This window comes from Podarcis bocagei, assembly GCF_964188305.1.
Source record: "Podarcis bocagei genome assembly, chromosome: 7".
NCBI lineage: Eukaryota > Metazoa > Chordata > Lepidosauria > Squamata > Lacertidae > Podarcis > Podarcis bocagei.
In genome coordinates, this window is record NC_138132.1 from 24,349,412 (window position 1) to 24,370,288 (window position 20,877).

A 20,877-nucleotide genomic window follows, 5' to 3' on the forward strand; every position below is an offset into this window, starting at 1 on the left:
TTACAGACTCCGCTAACCTGGAAGTAGTACCTTGGATTAAGAATTTTACCTCAGGATGAGAACAGAAATCATGTGGCGGCAGCGCGGCAGCAGCGAGAGGCCCCATTAGCTAAAGTGGTACCTCAGGTTAAGAACGGTTCAGGTTAAGAACGGACCTCCGGAATGAATTAAGTTCATAACCTGAAGTAGCACTGTAATAATACCATTTTATCCCATGCTTCCTCCAAGGAACTTGAGCTATCATCCATTATTTGATTGATTGATATTGATTGATTGATTGATTGATTGATTGATTTGCCTATCTATAACCTACTTAGTCCATATCTAAAGTCCACAGGTTAAAATCAATTGAAGGTCACCATAGAATTAATACACACCAGTAAAAAGAAAAAAGTAAAAAAAGAAAAAAAGAAAACCAGGAATAACAATCGGAATAGAACAATTGGAATAGAAAATTCCTTATCATAGCAGCAAAAACCTGCAGCAGATTACCATATCCAGCAGCAAAATATCAGGTTAAAAATCTAAAAGCAGAACAAAAGCCAACCAAAGGCTTTCTGAAAGAAGGTCTGTGGCCAATTGCCTGAAGGAGGGACAGGAAACCTGTGACCCTCCAGATATTGCTGAACTCCAATGCTCATCATCCCTGACCAATGACTATGCTGATGGGATGATGGGAGGTGGTATTCTGCAACATCTGAAGGACCACAGTCTCCCCATTCCCGGTCTAAAGGAATAAAATGTTGAGGGCCTATGAGGATATTCTACACAGTCCACAAAGAAAAGCAGGAAGCTGTTTTACATATGTTAAAACACTGTAAATCACTTCAGGGTGTCTCACTGGAAGAGATTCATACATTCAATAAATAAATGATGGCGGTGGCGATCAAGTACAATTTTTAAAAGATTAATTACAGAGTGCATGATTTGTTTTGTTCTTAGCCTCCTCGTGCCTGCGTAGCAGAGAAATCCGAACCCAAGCTTCCTCGTGAAAAGTATTTCTCCACTCACCTGGTACTCATTGGGCCAAAACATGCTGACGGATAGTTCCACTTGGTGCCACTGCCGCCCATGGGAGCCAGAGACATTCCACACCACACTGCCCAGTGGACCTCCATTCACCTTCACGTAGACGTTCAGGGTCCCTGGGCTGTGGCCGTCCCGGCTGTACATGAAGTAACTGAACTGGAGGCAGTGGGTGTCGTTCTCACTGAGCGTCTGGAAGAGGATGTGAGCTTTCTGACCCTGAGCATGTTGAGAGGAGTTGACCATCAGGTAGGACCCTGCAACAAAAAGAGAGAAGGAGACTATTGAGCGTTCCTTCAGCAGTGCATGCATCAGAGACTAGGTTTGTGATAACAAGTGGTTCATGCGGGTTCCCCATCACTTTGCCTGCTCGCCCCACTTCAAACACCACCAGGTACGTTGCCCATCTGATAAACACCTTTGCCTTGTCTCATGAGTCAAGGCTAGTTTTTTTACAGGATTAGGGTTGGAGGAGAAATTTGAATCTGTTTTTTTTGTTTTAATGAGAAACTACTTAATTCTCACTTCTCGAACCGATTCACAAACCAAAACGTTATCCTAAGAAATGCATGTTCCTCCAAATTTTGGGATGCAGCCAAACAATATGGACAAAAATGTATATATTAAGTGGGAAGTGTGCATCAAATTGCATTACATTTGTGAAAATAACATACAAAAATGCATTATATTAGGGGGAAATTGCTTGCAGAAATGTCTATATTTGTCAAAACAACATCTGGAGGGCCAGAGGTTCCCCACCCCTCATTTATAGAATGTAGAAGACATTCGTCCATTTTTTTTACCTGAGGAACACCAAGACGACAGCAATAAATGTCTAGCCTGAGATCAGTTAGTGAAGCCAGGGCACAGAATACTTAAGCAGAAATAACAATCACAAAGACAGCATCTTGGAGCATATGCAGAGGATTTTTCCCCAACCACTAAGCTACCACAGAGTCGTCCCCCCCCCCCCAGAGAGAGAGAGAGAGAGAGAGAGAGAGAGAGAGAGAGAGAGCACAGACAGCACAGACAGCACAGATCAGAGCCTCAACAGCTCTTCTCTCTTTTTGGGAATGAAGCACTAGTCCCAATTCTGCTGCAAGTAAATTACAACCAGAGAACAACTCCCAGAGTTCCCTGTAAAGAGGGCTTTTTAAACCACTCTGCAAATTGCAGCTGTGCAAGGGGAATAAGGGTCTCCAAAAAACTCTCAGCATTCTTATTAAACTACAGTTCCCAGGATTCTGTGGGGGAAACCATTGTGTGTCGAGGTCCCCAGGGCCACCACAATAACTCACACATCACACCAATATTTTTGTTTAAGGTTTTTGGCATAATTTTGGCCACAACTTTATTAAAATACAAACATGTGAGTGGTTGCTTAGGCATTGGTTGCGACTAGCTGCCCCCACCGTGGGGGACAGTCTGACATTCCGCACGCCTGCAAAATTCAGAAAAGGAGAATACACTTGGGGCTAGCGACGGAGCAGGGAACCTGCCCTCAGCCCACCCCAAATGCAGCCAGGAGCTCTTGCAGTGGCCCGAGCCCCCTTGACAGGGTGGACAAGCAATAGTTAGCCCCCGATTCCTTTAACGGAATCCCTTGCAGCAGCAGCATTAGAGGGGCAGGCACAGCCAATCCATGCCCCTCAACCAACCAAACCATAAGCCAATGCCTAACCACAACCTTACAAGTTGTGACGATTTGCTACGCAGTAGACAAAAACCAAATGGCCCCAGCCAATCAGCCAGATGGACAAAATTCCTACCAGGCCCCTGCCCCAAGAGCAGACGGCCTCATGACAGGCATAGCAAGGTCAAGCGAACAACCCTAATTCTAGGGAGGGGGGGACAGGCAATCCGATGCAGGGGCGAAAAGAGGAAGCCCTAGCCTCGTGCAAGGAGTTTTAGCATTTCTGGCTGTCAATCAACAAATGGCAACATTAACTTCTTCCCAACGACAAGGGAAGCCCAATCGCATCAGTGGCCAACGGTCAATTAGCCCGCCCCACCACTTTGGAGTCTCCTGGCGGCCCCCACCGTAACACGTGCTCTCCATGAAGGAGAACACGCTATACTGTTTGAAGTAGTATAGTAGTAGTTTAAATGTACAGTGTGAATGTGACTTCAGTCAGTCTACTGAGTCCTGAGAAATCTGCAACTGCACAGCAGTTGAAGCCTGGCTGACAGGAAGGGATGGCTTACAGGAAGATGAAGGCAATGGAAGAAGGTAATTTTGGAATCCAGAACAGATGGCTCCCCCCCCCCTTTGTGGCAAAGCCATTATTAACAACACCGTTATCCTAAGTCTGTATTATCAATCACAATGGGGCCAGAAATTGTCATGCAAAATCACCATAAAAGGGGGGGAAACCAAGTATAAAAACAACCAATAAAACAGATGTAAAGCAAAGCAAGTTGGTGATAGATGCTATCATATGAACAAATTGGGTCTCCTTTTTATGTTCTGAAAATGATTTTGAGTATAATCACTTATAAATGCATCCTATTAATATCAGTCTCTCCCTTACAGCCCAAAATTGGAAGATTAGGTGTTTATGAAATTATAGCAATGTCTTTTATGGCAGCTATAATTTAATTTGTATCTTTTGCACAAAGGGCTCAAACATTCAGCCCATCTGGATTTTTGGAGGCCTCCATGTAGATCTCTCTCTCTCTCTCTCTCTCTCTCTCTCTCTCTCTCTCTCACACACACACACACACACACACATACATACACACACAGAGAGAGAGAGTCCCACCTTATCAATATTATTGCCACTTGAATCGTAGCCAAATAGACCATGATAACTATTTACAACTTGCCTGGAAACTCGCTAGCTGCTTCCCTTCAGCTTTTATTGCCTTGACACTCCTATCTCCACCTGGATTTAAGCCATTTAATTTCGAGTTCCGCCTCTTCGAATCATTTAACACATAGCTGCTTCTGACTTTAAGCAGTGCTCAGCAGGCTGTTAGGCAGTTCAGAGGCCATTAGCATAACAAATGCCATCGCATCTCTGAAGCTCAGCTTGGGGGAGAGCCGGGGACAGGGATTCAGCTTCTCCCATCAAGTATCTGCAGAGGGTTTTCCCACATCCCACTCTTCCTTGCACTTTGGGACCTCCACGGCATACCCTCCAACGTTTTTGTCCCCAAAACTGGGACATCAGAAGGGTTGCGCCAAAGCACCTTCCAGTCTGTCGCTCTGGCATGAGTCAAAAGGGGTCAGAAGGTGCTCTGGTGCAACCCTATTGACCTGCACCAGAGTGAGCATCTTTTGGTCTGGCTCTCTGGTGCAAGGACTCACGCCAGAGCGCCAGGCCAAAAAAGGGACATTCCATGATGCAAACTGAAGCCAGGATGGGCTTCTGTGATTCAAGGATGTCCCACTTAAAATAGGACAGTTGTCAAGATGGAAGGAAGAAACAACCCCAACCAGAGAAGAATGGCAAACCAAGTTGATGGACTATGCCAAAATGGCAAAACTAACTGGGAAGCTCAGGAATCGATAAGACAAGAAATTAAAAAAAAAGAAAGAATGGGAAATGTTTATAATGCATATACAAAATCATTGTAAGCAAGTCAAAACATTAGCAGGATTTTAAACACACTTGTAATGTAACAGAATGTATAGATAATCTGGGAAGATGAAAAATTGGAGTAGTATTGATATGCAGTTGAAAATCGAATCAGTAGGACCCATGGAAGGGGTGGCAGGGGGAGGTCAGGAGATTCAGAGTAATCGTGAGAATTAGATTTGGAATTGTTTTTGTTGTATGTTTATATTTTGGAAAATCCAAAATGTATTTCTAAATAAATAAATAAATAAATATAAATAAAGGACAGTTGAGGGGTATGCCTTGCCTATCACAGGGTTTGTGGCACATACCCCTCAACAGTACAGGACATTCCCAACAGGGGGTAGGGGTTTTGCTCTCATGCAGGTCACATGACTCACACAAGAGCATAGCCTGGAAGACGTGCATCCCGTTTTTGCGCTGGGACACGTTGGAGGGTTTGGTGGCACCATTCACATAATGAAAACAACTGCAGAGATATCCACAGTACTTAGCTGATGGGGAACCACTGCTCTAAATTATTCCCCCATCACTGGATGGGGAATAAATTGCCATATACACACACACACACACACACAATTACATGTATATGTAATTGTAACCTGAATACAACACACCAAATGTGTCCTGTGGATTAAAAAATCACATGTGACTATCTCAGAAATGGAAGCCATCTTAGGTCCCATCTGCACTACACGGTATCATATCAGTCATGGTTTCCCCCAAAGAAGTCTGGGATGTTTGCTTGTTAAAGGTGTGGGGAGATTTTAGGAGACCCCTAAACAGTCAAACTCCTGGGAATTGTAGCTCTGTGAGGAGGCTAGAGGTCTCCTCTCAGAACTCTTAACAAACTACGCTTCCTAGCATAGGGGAAGTCATGACTGTTTAAAGAAGTATGATACTGCTTTGAGTGTTTAGTGCAGATGGGGCCTTTAAAGGCACCTTACTCAGACACACATGGTCAGAATAACCTGAAAATGCAACAGACAATCAATCAACCAACCAACCAATGTAAGCCCTGGATTCTGTAAGTTAAGTAAAATGATCCCATTTATATAAATCTAGAAATGCTTTCTTGACAGTACCCTTTTAAATTTTAATCGCATTTACTCATTTGATTCATTTAATTTCCATGAAGCCACATGGACGCAGGTTTTTGTTTTGTTTTTTTAAAGAATCATTCACTGGACAAATTCCAGTTTCGGCTGAATGAAAACAGAGCAATTAAACCAGCGTGATCAAATGCAGGCCAACGAAGACGTGCTCCGTCCCTGCCTTCTACTGGATGATGGAAGAATTGCTGGCTATTGTGGCACAAATTTGGCCAGCCAGGCCCCGTCCTTCCAAGGTATTCCTGTTCTAAGCTGGTGGCACAAGAAGCGACATGTCTTGAAGTCTGTTCGAAGGCTCCACATTCAGAGTCCAAACGCAGTCCTAAGATAGAATCACAGCTGGGAGGAAAACCTTGCACCATTCCTGAACCAGCATCTGCTTTCATACTTATTTGCTGTTGAGCCGGGTTCATGCTGTGCCACTCATCCTGGCAATTTCATCAGCTCTTCTCTCTTCCGAGGGCTGATGGGGGTGGGGAGGGTAGCAGAAGCCAGCACGGAAAAGCCCAGAAGGCGAGGGAAATAGCGGGAACGGAGATGAGAGGAAGAGGGTGGATTTTTTTGTTTTGCCCATTTCCCAACTCAGTGCATTGAATCCAAAGCCCAAGGGAGGATGTTCTTTAATTCATGGCAGAGAGAGAGAGAGAGAGAGAAGCAGATGAGGGGAAAACAGTCAAGGAACTTCCTGCTGGATTTTGGTAAAAACATAGGGATGTGGGAAGCTGCATTATACTGAGTCATATCATTAGTCTATCTAGCCCAGTAGTGTCTTAATTGAGAGGCAGAAATTCTCCAGGGTTTTGTGCACAGGACATTCCGAGCCCTAGCTGGAGCTGCTACAGCCCTGCTCCCACCTTGCATTTCTTTAATTTATTTACACCTCATATTGGGAGCTTGTCGGGATCGGAGACTATCCAAAGCACGTGTGGAAACAACTGTCCTTTTCTGAAAGCTGGGAGAGAAGAGGCAAAAGGAGTTTCCCAAGAGAGGCAGTTTCCAGATCCTATGCACCACCACCAAGCAGGCCCTGTCTCATGTACACACCAGGCGAACTTCAGATGGTGGTGAAACGGGAGACCAGCAGAATGTACAAGCAAACAATGCAGAAGTAACAATCAATAGGTATGCGTCTGCCAATACCTGGTGATCCCCACTCCAGTGGCAAAAACAGGAATATCATCAACAGAACTCATGATTTCCCTTGATCTCTCTCCCTGTACCTCCAGTTTTAATTGCTGCTGCTTCACTTTTACATTTAATTGTTAATTATTTCATTGTATTTTGAATGCCGTTAGCCCCCTTGAGCAGTACTTTGGTAAGTGGAAAGGTGGTATATAAAATAAGTAAGAGGAGGAGGAGGAGGAGGAGGAGGAGGAGGAGGAGGAGGAGGAGGAGGAGGAGGAAGAGTTAGTCACAATGGCTATACGCTTCCTCCAGGATGAGAGACAGCAAACCATTGAATTCCGGTTGCTGGGGAACAACAGCAAAATAGGGTGGTTGCCAGGGACTGCCCACCCCATTTTGCCACCTGAGGAGAAACAAGAAGGGGCTGCCACTCACCTGACCCTACTGCAAGCCTTAGTTACTGAGGTTGTGTAGCAGCACAACTCTGGTGGCAGTAGGGCTAGGCTGCAATATTCCACCATCCAAGGTGGCTGCTTCAGCCCATGGATTGGGCAGCCCTGATTATTGCCCTCACGTCCTGCTTTGGGGCTCCCCACTGGCATCTGGTTGGCTGCTGTGAATAATAGGATGCTGGACTAGATAGGCCTCTGGTCTTTCACATTTATGGGAGTCTGATTCTGGATGGTCCAGCTCCAACTTCAACCCTATATTCATTGGTTCCCACTGCTGAGGAAAAGCTCTTGTCTATTTATTCATCGCCATCTTCCACATTCCCACTCCCCACCAAGCATCGCTGCCTCAGAGCCGACATCCCTCTAATATTTTAAAGAGAAAAAGCATTTATTCAGTGGAACTCAGCCACATGCTGAGTGATATGTCGATTCCCTTTTCGCCTCCAATTCTTCTCCCTTTGTGTGAAATTATTAATGTGCTAATGAGGTTGGGCCCACTTGGCCCAGGAAACGCTGTTCCCAACAACACCACTTTGGGTTTGCTCCTTCATCTGAACTGCAGCCAAGAGCTGTCTTTAGAAAGCCATCCTTTGCACAGTCCAATCTCCTAGGGCCTCATTTATTAATGACGAATATTTCCTCCTCGCAATGCCAGCCAAGGATGAGACAAAAATTAAACTGCTGCAGGGGACCTTAGAGTGATGATATCCTGCCTCAGCCAGTGGAGCAGGGAGAATGAAATTCTCTGGATGGCAGGTACCTTTCAGTTCTCTCAAATCCATAGGGCTTTTTAAAAGAAATACCTTAAGGGTGGGGAGCCTTTGACCCCCTCAGATGTTGCTAAACTACAACTCCCATCAGCCCCAACAAGCATGGCCAATGGCCAGGGATGATGGGAGTTCAGTAGCATCTGCATCTCTGTTTGAATAGTTTTTAAGGTGTCTTCATTGTTTTTTATTGCTTAACCACTTGTTGTTTGCCTCCCTGGGCTCCTTTGGGAGGAAGGTTAGGATATAAATTTAATTCACCATCATCTTGTGGAACTTCATCCCCACAGAGGTGTGTCTCGCTCCTTCATTATACAGCTTTTCACTGAAGGCGTAACCCTTGCTCTTAATGCTTGAGGTGCGCATTCTTAGAACCCACCTTATTTCTGCCATTTAAAATTGTTTTAAACTGTTTCCATATTGTGTAATATTGTGTTTCAACCCGCCCTGAGACCTGCGGGTTAAGGGTAGGTAATAAATTGTTGTTGCTGTTAAATATAGGCATCTCCCCACATATGCATCTTAGACTCACGCGCAACAAGGGGCTGGGAAATAAATAAATAGATCTAAATTGCAAACAGGAGTGAAAAGGATAAAAACAGCCAGAAAAGAGCGGGAAAGTTGCAGTCAGTGGTGCAAGCTACAGTTTTAAGTGTTTCAAAGCAGTCCAGATTTTGCCAAGCGAGTGTTCCCTTTCCCATCATGGAGGTGTAATGATTAAGTCGCATGCGGTGTAGCCTAATTATCTTGTAGCTGGAATTTCAGTTGATACAGTTTTTTTCCTCACTTGACCTCTTTCAGCTTCTACAAGCAATTTCAGCTAGTGCACACCTATTAAGGGTACAGAACCCCTATCCTTCTTCGGTTATCCTAATGGGGAATGTGGCACCCGTTGGGTTTTCTACTTGTCAGGAATCTAATTAAAGGCATAAAGTCTTCATCAGGATATTTCTCAAAGGGGTGGCCTGGCAAAAGGGAAAAAATGACCTCGGGGCCTTAATTATCAAATTCCGCCTGCCCAACTGGGTTGTTAAGAGATCATGGCAAAGTGGTTTCACACTCAATTATTCACCCCACACAGAGGCCATCTGACATTTCCACTGGGCTTATTGTGTGACATAATCCGCCAATATAGGATAGGGTTGGTCAGCCTTTTTTGTCCGCTGAGGGTCATATGTAGCAAGGAGTGGGCAGTCAAGGGCTACATGCCAGTAGGCTATCTCAAAAGCACAGCTAACAGCAGAACTATTGACATCACTGCACTCTCTCTGGCCCGTGCTTAAAACATTTCCATTAGACAAACCTGCCCAGACCCATCGACGCAGGCATGTTTGCATCACTTTGACTGTCAGTCTCAATTGTTTTAAAGTGTTTTTAGCTGTTTTCATTAACAGCTTTAATACTGTTCGCAATCCGCTTAGAGGTTTTGCTACAATCAAGAGGTATCTATGTTTTGCCATAATAAATAAATGCACCTGGCAGAAAACAACATGTTTCACAATATTTGGCCACCTCACACAGAAATATGACCTCCTGCAGCACTGAGCATGGCCTTGTGGAAGAGGATTTTGACCACCTCCATGTGCCAAGGCTAGGAACCAGCCTTTTCTTAGTGGCAAAGTGCGCAATAAGATTGTCATGAGGAGGACATAGAAAATGGCACCTCTACTTCACATTGACCAGTGGCCCCTTCTCTGCTGCCTTAAATATTACTTAGCTTGAGGGACAAATCATTCTACACCAGTTATAAGGCAGCTTATATGAATTATGGTGCTGGATGAGACTCAAGAGTCCCATGGACTGCAAGAAGATGAAACCTCTCCATTCTTAAGGAAATCATCCCTGAGTGCTCACTGGAAGGACAGATCCTGAAGCTGAGGCTCCAATACTTTGACCACCTCATGAGAAGAGAAGACTCCCTGGAAAAGACCCTGATGTTGGGAAAGATGGAGGGCGCAAGGAGAAGGGGACGACAGAGGACGAGATGGTTGGATAGTGTTTTCGAAGCTACCAGCATGAGTTTGACCAAACTGTGGGAGGCAGTGGAAGACAGGAGTGCCTGGTGTGCTCTGGTCCATGGGGTCACAAAGAGTCAGACACGACTAAACAACAACAACAACAACAACAACAACAACAACAACAACAACAACAACAACAATCTTAATTCCATTTTGGGATTCATCCAGTCCAGCCTTTTGCATGATGAATTCAGGGGCATGCAAAAAAGAGGGGAAGGGAGAGTTGCAGGGTCACCAGGGGGGTGGAGGTAGTTCAGTTTTAGTTTTGGATGGAAGTAGTTCAGTTTTCCAAGCCAGTTTCCAACAGTTCTGGGGGTAGCACTGGGTTGTTTGCCCCACCACTAATTTAATTCTTAAGGGACCACCAAACAAAAAGGAAGAAAGACATTCCAAGGCATAAAGGATGTGCACCTATCTATCTCTAACCATGACAGCAATCAATACAGCAACAGGAGTGAAAACCTAATCAAAAAGTAGAAAGTGGTGGCTGAGCTGCGTCAGGATGAAATCCAACTTCAGAGTGTTAACAGACTTCATAGGCTGAGGGATGGAGGCCCAGAAGAGGCAAATGAGTGCCTTCCAAAGCAATTGCTGATATACTGCAGCTCCCTGGTGAGAAAAACTGAAAAGGCTTCTAGCTTGGCTGTGAAGCATCACAAGGAAGTGCTAATGCTTTTTAGCAAAAGTCCAGCACAGGCCAAAATAAATAAAATAAAATAAAATAAAAACCCTTCCAAACCTCCCAGGGGAGGGGGTCCATCTTTGCTGCTGCTTCCAATCAAGCTGGACCATTGGCCTGCTGGGCAAAATTAGAACAATACAGGAGATTGAGGCATGTTCAAAGCAAGCAACATTCAGAAATGTGTGTCGTGCCTTCAACATCCCTTCAAGGACTTCCAGTGTGCCAGACAGTCACACTGCATTCATTTCAGGAGATGCTCACACGCCGTACTCACTGATACCTCACTTATTCCGCTTCGGAGTTCTTTGCCATTTTAATGAGGGTATTCCAAACAGGAGACATTTCTCTGCTTTTATTTCTGTCTGAAGACAAGAAAGTGGTGGCCAAAAGCATCAGAAAGGACAATCTGGGACTGTCCCACAGCCCACCCAAAAAAACACATGTTGGGGGTCCAAAACAATGAAGTGAAGCTCTCAATCCATGCCATTGAATTCTTCATGAAGTTTGCAATCCTAGGCATTTGTGCTATGGCTAAGTCTTACTGAACGCAGCAGCCATTGAAAAATGAGCAACCTGTGGTATGCAGTGTTTACTGTAAACTGGATTTCCAGTGATGGGATTTTAATCTGTGTTCACATATAGCATTATCTGAAATTAGGGTTCCTATATCAGGAGCATCCCAGACCCTGAGATCTCAGGACTCAGACCTGAGACCTAGGAACAGCCCCTCATTACATCATTGTAATAATGTTGTATTATTTTATTGTTGTTAGCTGCTCTGAGCCCGGCTTCGGCTGGGGAGGGCGGGATATAAATAAAAATGTATTATTATTATTAGGGCAAGCTCCATTCATCAGTGGGAAAAGGCCCTGGAGATGGAGGTAAATTGGGGAGCAGAGGAGGGCAAACCCCCTCATGGTGTCAGTGCTATAATTTGCAGACAGCTCCCACTAGGCTGGAACTTACAAGCTACATGAGCAGTCATCTTAATAATTTTATGACTATTACTATTAAAGGTACTCTTGCCCACCTGGAGATTTAAGCCCACCACTGGCCACCTGGAGGGGTGCAGGCAAACCTGGAGATTGCAGGTCAGCCCTGGAAGTCTGGTAAAGGTAAAGGTAAAGGTAAAGGTAAAGGAACCCCTGACCATTAGGTCCAGTCATGACCGACTCTGGGGTTGCAGCACTCATCTCGCTTTACTGGCCGAGGGAGCCGGCGTACAGCTTCCGGGTCATGTGGCCAGCATGACTAAGCTGCTTCTGGTGAACCAGAGCAGCACACAGAAATGTTGTTTACCTTCCCGCCGGAGCGGTACCTATTTATCTACTTGCACTTTTACGAGCTTTCGAACTGCTAGGTTAGCAGGAGCTGGGACTGAGCAATGGGAGCTCACCCCGTCATGGGGATTCGAACCGCTGACCTTCTGATCGGCAAGTCCTAGGCTCTGTGGTTTAACCCACAGCGCCACCCGCGTCCCTGGTAGCCCTATCCAAAAGGCATATGCATCTTGCACTTTGTTACAAAATGCTATGGTTTGGATGTGTTATTTCTCCATCCAGCTTCACATTGATGAGAGTCTGTAAGCTCTCCCTAACTCGGTTCTAGCTATGAACACCTTCGCACAGAGCAAAGGCATCCCTGCCCTGTCAATGCCACCTGGAGTGAACACAAACGGAAATAAATGCAGGCATGCTGATGTGAACAGCCAGGGAGGGGAAGAGCTATGAAATATACAGGGAAAACACTCTTTCACTGAGCTCTAAGGGGGTAATGTGAACACAGTCATTATAAGTAAATTGTACCCACTGCAGCAACCATGCACAGGTTCTACAACCCACAGATGCCACTATGTAGAGAAGTTTGAAGCTGTTGTTTTTTGCCTCACCACTGCCAGCATGTAAAGAACTTTGTGCTATCTTCCAAGGCTGCAGACCATGTGAGATAGACCAGGAAAAAGTCCAACCCTGCCACCACCCCTGTAGTCCCCCAGTCCTGAGCCAGGGAAAACTCAGGTTGTTTCTGCATGTCCTTGGGAACTGCAAAGACAAGAGTCAGATAGTCCACTCGCTGTTTTCGGAGCTCCAAACCCACAAATTTGAACTAGACGATTCTAAATTACTCGGTAGTGTATGGCCAAGCAGCCAGGTACCAGATTCAGAGCCAAGCTCGCTACAAGAAGCCACAAAAGGAAGAAACGCAACACCATATGAAGGAGGCGCTAAACATAGAATAAGAACCTTTTACCAATATAAGGCAGTTAGGAAAGGCTAACAGAGTAAAAACACCTTTGGGACTTCAAGTGCAGAATAAAATAACAAAGCTAGCTTGCCTCACCCAACAATTAGGGTGCGGCAACCAACCATTAGAGTCGCGGAACCCACCAGGAACTGTATCAAGACACACACGCTGCCTGCAATTCATGATCCTTCATCCAAACGGAGGCCATTAGACCTAGGTCAGAGACTAGTTTTTATACATAAAGGCCTGGATACAGAAGGGTAATTTTCCTTTGGCCAATCAGGGCCTAGAGACCTATTTCCCCAGCTGGAGATGCTGGAAGGCCATGCAGCTCCCCAGTGGCTTCCTACACTCATTGTGACCTTGATGCAATCTTGCATTGGACACTCACACAGGTGGCGAGATGGACTAATTAAATTGAACTCTTTTGCCACAGGAAGGAAGAAACCTAGCAAGCTGCCTTATTCTGAGTCAGACCACTGGTCCATCTAGCTCAGAATTGTCTGCACTGACTGGCTCTCCAGGGCTTCTGATCAGGAAGGCTCTCTCAGTCCTACCCAGAGATACTGAGGATTGAATATGGGAACTTCTGGGGATGTTTGAAGTCCCGTATCTAGCCCATCAAAGAGAAGGCAAGGTGACAGTCCTTTTCCTGCCACACTAGCTCTCACTTGCAGTGTGCGCACACGCGCACATGCGCACTTAAAAAAGAGGAGCATCCAAACATAATGCAACATTCCACTTGCTATCCAAAGTGGTGCAATCCAAAAAGCACTGCATCCTGTGCCCTTTGTGTGGATTTGAATTGTCCTTTGTTGTCACAGTCAGGGCTAAACAAGATCTGACACGGAAAATCCACGATGATCTCCCATGATTGGATCGGCAGCTGCAGGGGGTGGGGGATCGGATTGGGGCCATGGCTATGATGGAGGAAGGGTTTAATCTTTTTATGTGCACCGTTTGTTGATTTAAAGCAAGCCTGCTCCCAAGCTCCTAGGGGCGAAATGACAGGTGCCTGCATTGCATTCCTCTTTTTCTCCTCCTCCTCCTCCTCCTCCTCCTCCTCTTCCAGTTAGGCTGTTAGCAGCTTCAGGCAGGTGGCTTAAATTGGGAACATGGCCCAGGGGGAGAGTTAATACCTTCCACACACACACACAATTTCAGTTCCACATCCCCAGCTCTAATCAAAGAAAAATATGTCAGTAGATCTAATCGCCGGCCTTCCACATCACATCTTCTTATCTGACAAAGCCGTTCCCCTGGTCCTGCACATCCCACAAATGGAAAAGGGACTGATCTTGCAGATAACTAGTTCTTCCCTCTAACTCCACGCTGGGAGAACGGTATTGGAAAGAAGCAGTGGCACTTCTGCCATCTCTGGCTGTGAAGAGAGTTCATTAATAGCCAAATCAATACACTGCTTCCTTTGTTCCAGAGTGTTCACCCAGCTCGATACAATTTGAGGGCAGTTTTAATTGACACTCAACAACAGGGATCAGTCACTCTCTGTTCCCTGTGCTTCATTTGCTTGGGGTAAGGGGGGTGCTGTGCATGTGTTTACCAGTGGCACTCACTCAACACCAGTAACTCCTGCCAGTAAAGCACAGACTGAGGTCTTTTTTCAGATCAGGAGGGTTGGTGTCCACAGGGGACTGACTGACCCTCTGGAAAGTGAATGAGGTGATAAGGAGGCTTTCGGGTTTGTTTGGAGTAGGTTAGTAGAGAGCAGGTACAGAGAATCATTGGCTCTCCCAATGTTGCCAAACTACAACTCCCACCAGCCCCACTGTGCCTGAAGGATAATGGGTATTGTACTTCAGACAAGGATAGCCAAAGATCCCCCACACCTGGTACAGAGTAAGTCAGAACCGGGGTGTAGCATTGAGGTTGCCAGGGGGGCCATGGCTCCAGATGCTTAATTTTGGAGGGGGCATGAACCAGGCACCCCACACACAGGCACCCCCAGCCCAGTGCTCCTCTCCACCTGCCAATGGCCATGTCGGCTGGCCGGGCTCCTCGCTGTGTGGGCAGGCAGGCAGCTCAGTGTATCCCTGGTTTGCTCCAGTGGGAGTAGGGGCTGGGCTGTCACACACACACACCCCTGCCCAGCTCACACATGCCTGCCCTGGGTGCCAGCAACCAACTCCCTCAACCATTCCTAATAAGGCTTGGTTTCCAGACCCTTTATCATCTTGTTCACCATCCTCTGCACATTATCCATTATCCATTAAGCCATTTTTCATCAGCATCCCAGAGTTTTACGAGTTGCATCTAGGTGGTCACATTTTCAACACAAAATACACATGCTTGTGCATTTATTTTTCATCTGCAAAATTCAGAGAAGTGTGTAATCCATCAATACCTGCATTTGAATACATATATAAGTCCAGGACCTGGTCAGTTCCTTTTGAAATGCAGACTCAACGAATTTCCTCTCCACTCCTACAAGTTTCTTGAATCAGTATTGCAGGCATGTTGCGTTGTGTCATGAAACACTGCTGGGGTGAAAAGCACCAAGACCCAACATCTTCTGACCCCACATAGTAAATTAATAACTCTGCTAGGATGCCTTTCAGGATTCATTGAATTATAAAATTGTAGGGTTGGTATCCCAAGGGTCATCTAGTCGACCCCACTGCAATGCAGGAACCACAGCTAAAAAAATCCCTGACTAATGGCCATCTAACTTCTGATTAAAACCTCCAGTGAAGGAGAACCCACCAACTTCTGACATGGTCCTTCCACTGTCAAACAGCTCTTGCCTTCAGATATTGCCATTTCTATCAGGAGAGTGTTTCCCATGAAAATGCCACAGCAAAAAGCAATATCAAAAGTGCCATTCATAACAGATGAGAAATGTGTGCAGAGGATCTCATCTCTAGTTTTCTGGGGGGGGGGGGCAAAAGAAGAGGGCTCCGAATGAAAGGAAATTAACTAGGACATTTCACCACAGCCAAAGCCACTTAGAAAGAAAAACAGAAGGGGTGAAGGAAGCTCAGACTTCAGTCAAATTGTAATGGCAGTGCAAGTCATGCCCTGTGTAAGGAAAATGTGCTTCTTCCCCCCCCCTTCCCCTCATGCACATTGCCAGAAATCTGCTGCGTAGCAAATCTCTTTCAATGCCACAAAATGTGCTGCTGTGAAAATCCTCTGCTGAGCCCATTAGCAAGGTCTTCCCTCCCATAGCAAGCAGCTTGAAAAGGGTCGGGTTTCTGGCAACAGGGAGTTCGCAAGCGCTACTGGCGATGTCACCAAAGCTCAAGAGTAAGTGGGCCAGAGGAGCAGCAGTTTCCAATGATGAGGCCGGTGGACAGAGGGGGCGAGGGCACATAGCAGGCGTGGAGAACAAGGGTTTGGAGCTGACTGACAAGCTTTGCAGAAAGGGAGCCGAGCCAGAGCCTGTGAGATGGCCAAGCGTGCTCCATCGCTCTTTCATGCAGAGCTCGCCACTTGAATTACGAAAGGGGAATGGCTGCTCCTCCCATTGCATGTGTAGCGCCATATCTCATTGCAAGGTCCCTTTAAAAACAAAGCACTCAGGCATGGATTGATGGATTGTTCTAACCTAATGCAAATCTATATTTGGTTGTACAATGGGTAAATTGCCACTACCTGCCAAATCATGGTCTGCAAGTAGTTGCCAAATTAGGATCTGAAACTATGATTGGAGACGGATTTAAAGTTCTGCCTCAGCCAACAAACCATAGAATTTACAGCTGGAAATCTAGTTCAACTCTCTGCAATGGCTTGGGAGGTTGCTCTGCAGGGCCAGCTCTTCCATTAGGCAGAGCTGTCACATACAGTATCTGCCCACCCTAGGAGAGTCTCACGCCCCTAGCCTTTAGATAAGCTGAAGTAGCTAACTAGCAAAGCTTTCCCATGAAGAAAGTGTATTTGTCTGTGCTTCGTTCTGATGGGATTTTCCCTGGCATAGAATACTTCAGTCAAAAAGGACTTGAGAAATTGTCATCATAAAAAGTAATGTGCTTCAGGCTATCAAACAGTATTTACATACAAACAAGATATGGTGTGGGTGCACATTTAAAAAATATACAGATACAGTTGTACCAAAAACAAATTTTGAAAGCTTGCTTAAGAGTCTTAAAGAGCTTGCCTTGCTTTAAAAGATTTCACCCCAAAGGATCCTTCATAGCTGTCCAAGTGGAAAAGAGAAGAGTTGCATACATACCACCATACTTTGAAAGTGTATGACTTGTCCCTGGGAACTATAGTTTGTAAAGGGTGCTTAGAATTTGTAGCTCTGTGGTGGGTAAGCTACAGTTCCCATTATTCTCAAGGGAGGGGGAAAGTTAAATGCTTAGGGTTTTAAATGTGCTTTAAATGTATACAGTGGCAGCACCATAAAAAAATGTGGGTGAGCACAGAAGGGGCAAAGTCTATTTCTAGGTGGGTGACCTGTATCCCCCTTGTTAAGGTCTCTGAAGGAAAAATAAATGTTAACAAGGAGTCCAGCAGTGGTGGGGGTGAGCTGCTTTTGCTTGCCTCCCCCAATGCCACCCATGAATGTATGCAAGCCAAGAAACTTGTAAAGAGTTTTTCTGACACCAGAGTCAGGGAGGTTTTGTTGGGAAGATACAGATTTCTAAAGAACTTATATATAACAGTTCACAAAGGATGTAATGAAGTTCAGCATTCTTTAGCTTTTAATTTTACCAAAATTCACAGCTGTGATCTGGATGTAATATTTCCCAGCAATTGAATAATAATAATAATAATAATAATAATAATAATAATAATAATAATAAATAATACAGCTTAAGGTGAGAATAAGTTGGTGTTTGCATGCTTCAACATTCTGCTGCAAATAAATGGGCAATAATTATGAGGCAAGCAAATGATTTTGCAAAGTTCAGGAAAGCAAAAGGTGCTACAGTAGGAATACTTAAGCAAGGGGGGAAAGGCTTCGGGAGGTGTGTGAATCCATCTTCCTCAAATATCCATGAGGTTACTGTCTCAGGTCAAGGGGCAAAGTGGCACCAAGCTGCCGGATGGCAAAGCCCCATGTGTTGTGTCGCTGGCCCTGAACTCCCTACTGTAGCCTGGTGCCCCCAGATGCGCAGCATATGGTCCCATCACCACTTTTGAAGCAAGGTTCAAATGCCAGCCCAGAAGGCACCTGTATGTGGAATGGGATGGTGACTATCTTATCCTTCACCTCAAGAAGCAAATGCCCTTTGTTGCTCTGCCTGTTTGGGTACAGCATCCCGTGGTTTTTCTGAGCGAAGACAAGGAAAAGAGGCAAACCATGGTTTGCTTGGATAGTGCAGGGGGAAAAATCATGGCTAAACTATGGTTAGCACAAACTGCAGCTTCTTAGGCAACAACCAACTCCTAGCCTGTAGTTGCAAGGATGTGTTGCGGACCATAGTCCAAATGAAAACTATGCTGGGCAGATGCATGAATGATCCTGGTGGTGCTGCGCCTTGTGACAAGCCAGGGAAGAGCTACTGGAGAAGAAACAAGTCCACAGTACCGGGGGGGTGGGGGGGATGGAAGTCAGTCACTGATGATGATGTTTTTCCAAAGGCACAACATGATATTTTCACAACAACTTAAGAGGATGTTCTCACTTTGGCAAAGGAAAAATGAAGAAAAGCTTTCATTAAAAAAAGAAAACAACCCTCTCAGCCCCGCCTTTAATACACAAAAATGTTCCATACAAGAAGGAAGAACAAATTACTCTTGGGCATAGGCCAATCTCTGTCAACCACCACTCGCAGGCTTTTAGCAGCCAATCAGAGATGATGATGTCATTCTACAGCTCTGATTAATGAGAAAACTCAAAACAGTGTGGCCTGCCAAGATATCAGATAATCCTTTAACCCAGCCTCCCCCATAGAGATGTATGTATGTATGTATGTATGTATGTATGTATGTATGTATTTGCCCTCTCATAGGCCACCCCTAAATGTCTCTGAGGGTGGAGAAACTACCAAAAGGGGCCCCTCTGCCAATAATAATAATAATAATAATAATAATAATAATAATAATAATAATAATAATAATTTATTATTTATACCCCGCCCATCTGGCTGGGCTTCCCCAGCCACTCTGGGCGGCATCCAAAAGAATATTAAAATACTATAATACATCAAACATTAAAAGCTTCCCGAAACAGGGCTGCCTTCAGATGTCTTCTAAAAGCTTGGTAGTTGTTGTTCTCTTTGACATCTGGTAGGAGGGTGTTCCACAGGGAAGGCGCCACTACCGAAAAGGCCCTCTGCCTGGTTCCCTGTAACTTGGCTTCTCGCAGTGAGGGAACCGCCAGAAGGCCCTCGGAGCTGGACCTCAGTGTCCGGGTAGAACGATGGGGGTGGAGACGCTCCTTCAGATATACTGGACCAAGGCCGTTTAGGGCTTTAAAGGTCAGCACCAACATTTTGAATTGTGCTCGGAAACGTACTGGGAGCCAATGTAGGTCTTTCAAGACCGGTGTTATGTGGTCTCTGCGGCTGCTCCCAGTCACCAGTCTAGCTGCCGCGTTCTGGATTAGTTGTAGTTTCTGGGTCACCTTCAAAGGTAGCCCCACGTAGAGCGCATTGCAGTAATCCAAGCGGGAGATAACCAGAGCATGTACCACTTTGGCGAGGCAGTCCGCAGGCAGATAGGGTCTCAGCCTGCGTACCAGATGGAGCTGGTAAACAGCTGCCCTGGACACAGATTTGACCTGTGCCTCCATGGACAGCTGTGAGTCCAAAAAAACTCCAGGCTGTGCACCTGGTCCTTCAGGGGCACAGTTACCCCATTCAGGACCAGGGTATCCTCCACACCTGCCCGCCTCCTGTCCCCCAAAAACAGTACTTCTGTCTTGTCTGCACCTGAGTGGGTCTGTAGGGCAGGAAATGGTCTTTCTATAATGAGAGCAGAGGTCTCCTTAATGAACTTGCAGCTCCAACATTTCTTTAGGGGTAGCCACAACTGTTTAAAGTGGTATAATGGTGTTTAAAATGCATAGTGTGACTGTAACTTCATTCAGTTATTTCCCTAAACTTAAAGTTCCATCATACACATGCAAACATATAATTTGAGAAAATCAGAATTCTGTTATGATGTTGAGGGGGAGAAAATAATTGCATCATGGTAGATGGCCCCACAGAGAATAGAATGCCCCAATGAGTGGGTTGTACAACATGGCATTCCCCATGTTCAGACATCTCTCTTTCTCTCTGTGTCTCTTTGATTCTTTCGTTCTCTCCCTCCCTCTGCCCTTGGGAGGAACTTTGCCTTCCCCCCTACAACCCAGCACCTGCACCTTGTCACTCAATTAGCTAATGCCTTTCTCATCAGAGACAAGTCATTTTTTTTCCCCTGTGGCCATTTATCTATCTAGGAATCTAGTCTTGCAGCTGCCAACTGAAGAAGAAAATTCACAGATGGATGAGCAAAGATACAAGGAAGCTCCTGCAAAGCTGTGCTTAAGAAACATTTTACAATACTGTAAAGAAAATATGGGTTAGTGGGAAACTCCTTCAAAGTGTTCCATGCACTCACAGCCCCAAGGATTTTAGAATGATTGAGGAATTTGACCATCAAGAATTTCTGTTCCAAATGACCTCATCTACACCTTTCAGATTCATGTGCAGATAAGAATTTTGCTAACTACTGGCCTCCCTCTGTCTCTAGCTATTGAGACACAGCTCTAAGCAGTTTATACTTCTCAGAAAATACCAGTTTGCTTTTGAGAGAAAATGTATGTATTTTGAAATGAATTTTTAGGGGGCTCTAAATTCACAGATTAATGTGGAAACTGAATGAAATGAGATTATATGGAGAGTGGGAATGAGAAGGTGACATGGATTAGGGGGGGAGAGAAAGATTTGCTCATTCTATACCCAGTATGCTACAATAATGT

General features: G+C 45.3%; 1 protein-coding gene across 7 annotated transcripts in view; it reads right to left on the reverse strand.

Moving 5' to 3' along the window:
- Positions 1-20,877, reverse strand: part of PTPRU (protein tyrosine phosphatase receptor type U) — a 378,319-nt gene that overhangs the window by 191,017 nt on the left and 166,425 nt on the right. For all 7 annotated transcript variants that reach the window (XM_081201863.1, XM_081201862.1, XM_081201868.1 and 4 more), the window contains exon 3: positions 1,012-1,283. In XM_081201863.1, coding sequence (XP_081057989.1) covers positions 1,012-1,283 — 272 coding nt within the window. The remainder of the gene's footprint in view (positions 1-1,011; positions 1,284-20,877) is intronic.